The 9395-nt window shown below is 45.9% G+C and overlaps 1 protein-coding gene across 20 annotated transcripts in view; it reads left to right on the top strand.

Annotated features, from left to right (window-relative positions):
* The window catches only part of si:dkey-13n15.2 (protein transport protein Sec24C), a 46646-nt gene that overhangs the window by 19843 nt on the left and 17408 nt on the right, over positions 1–9395 (top strand). For 19 of the 20 annotated variants that reach the window (XM_052479283.1, XM_052479272.1, XM_052479271.1 and 16 more), the window contains 4 exons: positions 518–579; positions 946–1041; positions 5490–5601; positions 5826–5953. In XM_052479283.1, coding sequence (XP_052335243.1) covers positions 518–579; positions 946–1041; positions 5490–5601; positions 5826–5953 — 398 coding nt within the window. Of the gene's footprint in view, positions 1–517; positions 580–945; positions 1042–3062; positions 3582–5489; positions 5602–5825; positions 5954–9395 lie in introns of those variants that run through there. The other variant, XM_052479284.1, reaches the window with a different exon arrangement.

Below are 9395 nucleotides of genomic sequence, written 5' to 3'. Positions count from 1 at the left end.
GTAATCTACACTAACACACAAACAGAGTCAGGTGGTAATCTATACACTAACACACAAACAGAGTCAGGTGGTAATCTATACACTAACACACAAACAGAGTCAGGTGGTAATCTATACACTAACACACAAACAGAGTCAGGTGGTAATCTATACACTAACACACAAACAGAGTCAGGTGGTAATCTATACACTAACACACAAACAGAGTCAGGTGGTAATCTATACACTAACACACAGAGTCAGGTGGTAATCTATACACTAACACACAAACAGAGTCAGGTGGTAATCTATACACTAACACACAAACAGAGTCAGGTGGTAATCTATACACTAACACACAAACAGAGTCAGGTGGTAATCTATACACTAACACACAAACAGAGTCACAGTGGTAATCTATACACTAACATGCAAACAGAGTCAGGTGCAGGCAGTAAAACTCTGACACATCTTTCCTATAATATTAGTGAATAATTGTGTTGTAGTATGTTGTCCCTGACTCCTCTCTGTCTCTCAGGTGTAATGTACAAGCCTGGTGCCACCTCACATCCTGTACAGGAGGATACCACCATGCAACCGGTAAGAAAACAGACCATATTAACAACAACGTGTAGTAACAGACGCTCACATCATTAGTGTGTCATTATTACTTATTATAAACCGGTTGGTTCAAACCCTGAATACTAATTAAAGGCTGACAGTCGTGATATATCAGATCGTGTACCACGGGTATGGCAAAACATTTATTTTTACTTTTCTAATTACATTGGTAACCAGTTTTTAATAGCAATAAGGCACCTATGGCCAATATACCACGGCTATATAGGCCATATACCACACCCCCGCGGGCCTTATTGCTTAATTATAACGTTGTTATACTAGTGTGCATACTAGAAGTGACTCATCTGTCCTGGTGTCTCTCTCTTTCTGTGTGTCCGTGTCCAGTCCTGTCCGTCTCTGGGGGACAGTGGGGTGTCCGGCCCCAGCTCACCTATCTCAGAGTCACGCTATGGCCTACACCCTCAGCTTCTACCCAGCGCTGTAAGTGTCGCTCCTCTTCCTCTAGACGTCATCCTCCTCTCTCGCTATGTTTCTCCCACTGAAGACACTGCACAACTGCTTCTTTCTCCCCTCTCTCTCTCTCTCTCTCTCTTTCTCTTTTCTTTTCTTTATTCTCTCTTTTTCTCTTCTCTCTTCTCTCTTTCTCCTCTCTCTTCTCTCTTCTCTCTTTATCCTCTCTCTTCTCTCTTTATCCTCTCTCTCTCTTTCTCTCCTCTCTCTTTCTCTTCTCTCTTCTTTTCTCTCCTCTCTCTTCCTCTTCTCTCTTCTTTTCTCTCCTCTCTCTTCCTCTTCTCTCTTCTTTTCTCTCCTCTCTCTTTCTCTTCTCTCTTCTTTTCTCTCCTCTCTCTTCCTCTTCTCATTCTCCTCTCTCTCTCTCTCTCTCTCTCTCTCCCTCTCTTTCTCCTCTCTCTCTCTCTCTCCCTCTCTTTATCCTCTCTCTTCTCTCTTTATCCTCTCTCTTCTCTCTTTATCCTCTCTCTCTCTCTCTCTCTTTCTCTCCTCTCTCTTTCTCTTCTCTCTTCTTTTCTCTCCTCTCTCTTCCTCTTCTCTCTTCTTTTCTCTCCTCTCTCTTTCTCTTCTCTCTTCTTTTCTCTCCTCTCTCTTCCTCTTCTCATTCTCCTCTCTCTCTCTCTCTCTCTCTCTCTCTCTCTCTTTCTCCTCTCTCTCTCTTCTCTTCTTTTCTCTCCTCTCTCTCTTCTCTTCTTTTCTCTCCTCTCTCTTCCTCTTCTCTTTCTCCTCTCTCTCTCTCTCTCTCTCTCTCTCTCTCTCTCCCTCTCTTTATCCTCTCTCTTCTCTCTTTTTCCCCTCTCTCTCTCTCTCTCTCTTTCTCTCCTCTCTCTCTCTTCCTCTCTTCTTTTCTCTCCTCTCTCTTCCTCTTCTCATTCTCCTCTCTCTCTATTCTCTCTTCTTTTCTCTCCTCTCTCTTCCTCTTCTCATTCTCCTCTCTCGCTCTCTCCCTCTCTTTCTCCTCTCTCTCTCTCCCCCTCTCTTTCTCCTCTCTCTCTCTTCTCTTCTTTTCTCTCCTCTCTCTCTCGTCTCCTTTTCTCTCCTCTCTCTAACCTCTTCCCATTCTCCTCCCTCTCTCTCTCTCTCTCTCTCTCCCTCTCTTTCTTCTCTGTCTCTCTCTCTCTCTCTCTCTCTCTCTCTCTCTCTCTCTCTCTCTCTCTCTCTCTTTCTCTTTCTCCTCTCTCAACCCTCTCTTGTCTCTCCTTCTCTCCATATTTGTCTTATCTCTCTGTCTTTCTCTTTCTCTCCTCTCACTTTCTATTCTCTCTCCCCCTCTCCCCCCCTCTCTCTCTACTCTCACTTTCTATCCTCTCTCTCTCCCGCTCTCTCTCTCTCGCTCTCTCTCTCACTTTCTATCCTCTCTCTCTCTTTCTCTTCCCTACTCTCTCTTCTCTCATTCTCCTCTCTCTTTCTCTTCTCTCTCTCTCTTTCTCTTCTCTTCTCTCTCTTTCTCTTCTCTCTCTCTCTCTCTTTCTCTCTTCTCCTCTCTCAACCCTCTCTTGTCTCTCCTTCTCTCATATTTGTCTTATCTCTCTGTCTTTCTCTTTCTCTCCTCTCACTTTCTATCCTCTCTCTTTCTCTCTCTCTCTCTCTACTCTCACTTTCTATCCTCTCTCCCTCTCCCTCTCTTTCTCTTCTCTCTCTCTCTTTCTCCTCTCTCTCTTGTCTCTCCTTCTCTCCCTCTCTCTCTCTCTCCTTCTCCTCTATTTCATCCCTCTCTCTTGTCTCTCCTTCTCTCCCTCTCTCGCTTCTCTCTCTCTTTCTCCTCTATTTCATCCCTCTCTCTTGTCTCTCCTTCTCTCCATATTTGTCTTCACATTCTATCCTCTCCCCCCTCTCTCTCTCTCCCTCTCTCTACTCTCACTTTCTATCCTCTCTCTCTCTCTCTCTCTCTCTCTCTCTCTCTCTCTCTCTCTCTCTCTCTCTCTCTCTCTCTCTCTCTCTTTCACTTTCTATCCTCTCTCTCTCCTCTCTCAATTCAATTCCCAATTAAGGGATTTATTGACAGGGGAAACATAAGCAAGTGAAGTAGACAATAAACAATACAAATGAACAGTAAACATTACATTATAAGTTCCAAAAGAATAAAGACATTTCAAATGTCATATTATGTCTATATACAGTGTTGTAACGATGTGCAAATAGTTAAAGCACAAAAGGGAAAATAATAAACATAAATGTAGGTTGTATTTTCAACGAATTTAACAGCTCTTTTCTGGATTTTGAACATTAGCAGGTATCATGCTAATTCTCCTCTGCATTCATTATTTGGTGTTTTGCGTTGTACACAGAGGATATTTTAGCAGAATTCTGCATGCAGAGTCTGCATTTGTCCCATTTTGTGAATTCTTGTTTGGTGAGCGGACCCCAGACCTCACAACCATAAGTATTTTTTGCCAGATCCTGTCAAATTTTATGTTCCTTTTGATGGCATAGAAGGCCCTTCTTGCCTTGTCTCTCAGATCGTTCACAGCTTTGTGGAAGTTACCTGTGGTGCTGATGTTTAGGCCAAGGTATGTATAGTTTTTTGTGTGCTCTAGGGCAACAGTGTCTAGATGGAATTTGTATTTGTGGTCCTGGCAACTGGACCTTTTTTGGAACACCAATATTTTGGTCTTACTGAGATTTACTGTCAGGGCCCAGGTCTGACAGAATTTGTTCAGAAGGTCTAAGTGCTGCAGTGGGCCCTCCTTGGTTGGGGACAGAAGCACCAGATCATCAGCAAACAGTAGACATTTGACTTCAGATTCTAGTAAGGTGAGGCCAGGTGCTGCAGACTATTCTAGTGCCCGCGCCAATTAGTTGATATATATCAACGGGGCGGCAGGTAGCGTAGTGGTTAGTGTTGGACTAGTAACCGAAAGGTTGTAAGTTCAAATCCCCGAGCTGACAAGGTACAAATCTGTCGTTCTGCCCCTGAACAGGCAGTTAACCCACTGTTCCGAGGCCGTCATTGTAAATAAGAATTTGTTCTTAACTCACTTGCCTAGTTAAATAAAGCTAAAATAAAATATATGTTGAAGATGGTGAGGCCAAAGCTGCATCCCTGTCTCACCCCACGGCCCCGTGGAAAGTAATGTGTTTTTTTGCCAATTTTAACCTCACACTTTTTTGAGTACATGTATTTTATAATGTCGTATGTTTTTCTTCCAACACCACTTTCCATTCATTTGTATAGCAGACCCTCATGCCAAATTGAGTCAAGGTTTTTTTAAATCAACAAAGCATGAGAAGACTTTGCCTTTGTTCTGGTTTGTTTGTGAATTCGGGTGTTTAGGGTGAATACGTGGTCTGTCTTACGGTAATTTGGTAAAAAGCCAATTTGACATTTGCTCAGTGCATTGTTTTCACTGAGGAAATGGACTAGTTGCTAATGACCCATCTCTCTCTCTCTCTTTTCTCTCTCCTCTCTCTCTCTTTTCTCTCTCTCTCCTCTCTCTATTTTCTCTCTCTCCTCTCTCTTTCCTCTCTCTCTCTCTTTCCTCTCTCTTTCCTTTCCCTCTCCTCTCTCTCTCTCTTTCCTCTATTTCCTCTCTCCTCTCTCTCTTTCCTCTCTCCTCTCTCTCTTCTCTCTCTCCTCTCTCTCCGCTCTCTCTCTTTCCGCTCTCTCTCTTTCCGCTCTCTCTCTTTCCGCTCTCTCTCCCCTCTCTCTTTCCGCTCTCTCTCTTTCCGCTCTCTCTCTTTCCTCTCTCCTCTCTCTCTTTCCTCTCTCTCTCCTCTCTCTCCGCTCTCTCTCTCTCTCTCTCTCTTTCCTCTCTCTCCTCTCTCTCTCTCTTTCCGCTCTCTCTCTCTCTTTCCTCTCTCTCTTTCCTTCCCCTCTCCCTCTCCTCTCTCTCTCTCTCTCTCTTCCTCTTTCCTCTCTCTCTTTCCTCTCTCTCTTTCCTCTTTCCTCTCTCTCTCTCTCTCTCTCTTTCCTCTCTCTCTCTCTTTCCTCTCTCTCTTTCCTTCCCCTCTCCTCTCCTCTCTCTCTCTCCTCTCTTTCCTCTTTCCTCTCTCTCTTTCCTCTCCTCTCTCTCTTTCCTCTTTCCTCTCTCTTTCCTCTCTCTCTCCTCTTTCCTCTCTCTCTCTTTCCGCTCTCTCTCCTCTTTCCTCTCTCTCTCTTTCCTCTCTCTCTTTCCTCTCTCTCTCTTCTCTCTTTCCCTCTCTCTCTCTTTCCTCTCTCTCCTCTCTCTCTCTCCCCTCTCTCTCTCTTTCCTCTCTCTCTTTCCTCTCTCTCTCTTTCCTCTCTCTCTTTCCTCTCTCTCTCTTTCCTCTCTCTCTTTCCTCTCTCCTCTCTCTCTCTCTCTCCTCCCTCTCTCTCTCTCCTCTCTCTCTCTCTCTTTTCTCTCTCTCCTCTCTCTCTTTTCTCTCTTTCCCCTCTCTCTCTCCTCTCTTTCTCCATCTCCCCTGTCCTCTTTCTCTCCTCTCTCTTTCTCTCACAGGTGCGTATGATGGAGGAGGACAGGACAGTGTGGGAGGGGAAGGTGTTTGTGTCTGAACCCATCTCCTCTCTACCTCCGTTGGCTACCACAGACTGTGTCATGGAGGACAGAGGTAGACCTCAGGCAATACAGCAATTCTGTATAATATTGACATAAATAAACATATATTTGATAAATAAGACAAAAAAATAGAACATTTTATTGTAGCTATAGTTATAATTATATCAATGTAGCCTATCGCCCAGCCCCTGTGTGAGCGTGTATGCTTTGGCAGCAGACCAGGTCTGTGGTTGTCCCTCTCTAAGGTTGGTTGTCTCTAAGGTTGGTTGTCCCTAGGTAACTGCAGTCCTCGGTTCATCCTTTCTACCTCCTACTGCGTTCCGTGTGAGGGCCAGACGGCCCTCCAGAGCCACCTACCCCTGGGGGCCCTAGTCAGCCCTCTGGCTAAGCTACACACAGGAGAGGTACTAACCTGTATTATCACAGTTATAGCCTCTTACAGCCTGGTCCCAGATCTAATTGTGCTGTATAGCCAACTACTATAGTCTATAACGACCATATGGTTGTTGTTATGCCATAACAGAGGCCATTGAAGTTGGCTGTGCAACACAAACAGATCTGGAAGGGAAAGAGGGATACCTCGCCTGTACCTCGCCAGGCGTTTCAGCCTATCAGTACCCGCTAGAGCTCGTTGTCGGGCGTCTCCTTTAGCATACACATCAGATGCATATCAACCTGCAACATGCAGCAAACAGAAGCACCAACACTTGATAAATAGTGCATAAACTATTGTAAATAATTAATTGCATGAAGAAATATGTGTAAATGCACCAATAACAATAGACAACAACAATAGTTATTTGTTCAGATAGAGTCAAGGATATGTTTTGTATAATTCTGCAAAGTCCTACAACAAAAATGTAGGCCTATAGCCTATTTTAGTTTCCCTTCTGATAAACACATGACAGTGTAATCCATTCCATCAACTTGATTTGTAGATTTGATTAGTCATAACAGTTTTAGCGGGCCGGCATGGTAGCCTAGTGGTTAGAGCGTTGGGCTAGTAACCACAAGGTTGCAAGATCAAATCCCCGAGCTGACAAGGTACAAATCTGTCGTTCTGCCCCTGAACAAGGCAGTTAACCCACTGTTCTTAGGCCATCATTGAAAATAAGAATTTGTTCTTAACTGACTTGTGTAGTTAAATAAAGGTCAAATATTAGTAATTCATACAGTTCCAGCTTCTTTTGACAAAGTAGAAACAAAAACACATAATGATAATAGTATATATAACCAGCCAGGTCACAGGTCAAATGATTGATTGTGTTCCTATAGAAAAGCACCAGTGCATCAACAATTGTAAAGGATGAATTGCATAAATAAACAGCATATTTTAAGTTTATTATTTAACTAGTTTTTGTTTTGTAGCCAGAGCAATGCTGCTGCGTGAGTGGTCATGTGCTGAACTTATGGACAGTGGAGTGGACAGTGGAGTGGTCATGTGCTGAACGTAGGGACAGTGGAGTGGTCATGTGCTGAATGTAGGGACAGTGGAGTGGTCATGTGCTGAATGTACTGACAGTGGAGTGGTCAGAGGAGTGGTCATGTGCTGAATGTACTGACAGTGGAGTGGTCAGTGGAGTGGTCATGTGCTGAATGTACTGACAGAGGAGTGGTCATGTGCTGAATGTAGGGACAGAGGAGTGGTCATGTGCTGAATGTAGGGACAGAGGAGTGGTCATGTGCTGAATGTAGGGACAGAGGAGTGGTCATGTGCTGAATGTAGGGACAGAGGAGTGGCCAGTGGAGTGGTCATGTGCTGAATGTACTGACAGTGGAGTGGTCAGAGGAGTGGTCATGTGCTGAATGTACTGACAGTGGAGTGGTCAGTGGAGTGGTCATGTGCTGAATGTAGGGACAGAGGAGTGGTCATGTGCTGAATGTAGGGACAGAGGAGTGGTCAGTGGAGTGGTCATGTGCTGAATGTAGGGACAGAGGAGTGGTCAGTGGAGTGGTCATGTGCTGAATGTAGGGACAGTGGAGTGGTCATGTGCTGAATGTAGGGACAGAGGAGTGTTCATGTGCTGAATGTAGGGACAGAGGAGTGGTCAGTGGAGTGGTCATGTGCTGAATGTAGGGACAGAGGAGTGGTCAGTGGAGTGGTCATGTGCTGAATGTAGGGACAGTGGAGTGGTCATGTGCTGAATGTAGGGACAGAGGAGTGTTCATGTGCTGAATGTAGGGACAGAGGAGTGTTCATGTGCTGAATGTAGGGACAGAGGAGTGGTCATGTGCTGAATGTAGGGACAGCATGGATATTCGTGAAAAAGTGACATTTGGAAATAGAGCTGCACCTCTTGAATTATGGGAGTTATTTGACACGTAGGACGTCCTACAGCACATTATCTTGGTGCCTGGCTGGGTACCAACGTCCTACAGCACATTATCTTGGTGCCTGGCTGGGTACCAGGGTCCTACAGCACATTATCTTGGGCCTGGCTGGATATTCAAAACAGTGACATTTGGAAATGGTGCCTGGCTGGGTACCAGGGTTATGGCACATTATCTTGGTGCCTGGCTGGGTACCAACATCCTACAGCACATTATCTTGGTGCCTGGCTGGGTACCAACGTCCTACAGCACATTGTCTTGGTGCCTGGCTGGGTACCAACATCCTACAGCACATTATCTTGGTGCCTGGCTGGGTACCAACGTCCTACAGCACATTGTCTTGGTGCCTGGCTGGGTACCAGGGTCCTACAGCACATTGTCTTGGTGCCTGGCTGGGTACCAACATCCTACAGCACATTATCTTGGTGCCTGGCTGGGTACCAACATCCTACAGCACATTATCTTGGTGCCTGGCTGGGTACCAACATCCTACAGCACATTATCTTGGTGCCTGGCTGGGTACCAACATCCTACAGCACATTATCTTGGTGCCTGGCTGGGTACCAACATCCTACAGCACATTATCTTGGTGCCTGGCTGGGTACCAACATCCTACAGCACATTATCTTGGTGCCTGGCTGGGTACCAACATCCTACAGCACATTATCTTGGTGCCTGGCTGGGTACCAACGTCCTACAGCACATTGTCTTGGTGCCTGGCTGGGTACCAACATCCTACAGCACATTGTCTTGGTGCCTGGCTGGGTACCAACATCCTACAGCACATTATCTTGGTGCCTGGCTGGGTACCAACATCCTACAGCACATTGTCTTGGTGCCTGGCTGGGTACCAACATCCTACAGCACATTATCTTGGTGCCTGGCTGGGTACCAACATCCTACAGCACATTGTCTTGGTGCCTGGCTGGGTACCAACATCCTACAGCACATTGTCTTGGTGCCTGGCTGGGTACCAACATCCTACAGCACATTATCTTGGTGCCTGGCTGGGTACCAACATCCTACAGCACATTATCTTGGTGCCTGGCTGGGTACCAACATCCTACAGCACATTATCTTGGTGCCTGGCTGGGTACCAGGGTCCTACAGCACATTGTCTTGGTGCCTGGCTGGGTACCAACATCCTACAGCACATTATCTTGGTGCCTGGCTGGGTACCAACATCCTACAGCACATTATCTTGGTGCCTGGCTGGGTACCAACATCCTACAGCACATTATCTTGGTGCCTGGCTGGGTACCAACATCCTACAGCACATTATCTTGGTGCCTGGCTGGGTACCAGGGTCCTACAGCACATTATCTTGGTGCCTGGCTGGGTACCAGGGTCCTACAGCACATTATCTTGGTGCCTGGCTGGGTACCAACGTCCTACAGCACATTATCTTGGTGCCTGGCTGGGTACCAACATCCTACAGCACATTATCTTGGTGCCTGGCTGGGTACCAGGGTCCTACAGCACATTGTCTTGGTGCCTGGCTGGGTACCAACGTCC

The sequence above is a fragment of the Oncorhynchus keta genome, chromosome 25 (genome assembly GCF_023373465.1).
Source record: "Oncorhynchus keta strain PuntledgeMale-10-30-2019 chromosome 25, Oket_V2, whole genome shotgun sequence".
In the NCBI taxonomy this organism is placed as follows: domain Eukaryota; kingdom Metazoa; phylum Chordata; class Actinopteri; order Salmoniformes; family Salmonidae; genus Oncorhynchus; species Oncorhynchus keta.
The sequence above is the reverse complement of the archived record's forward strand: the minus strand, read 5'-3'. Positions and strand labels throughout refer to the sequence as shown.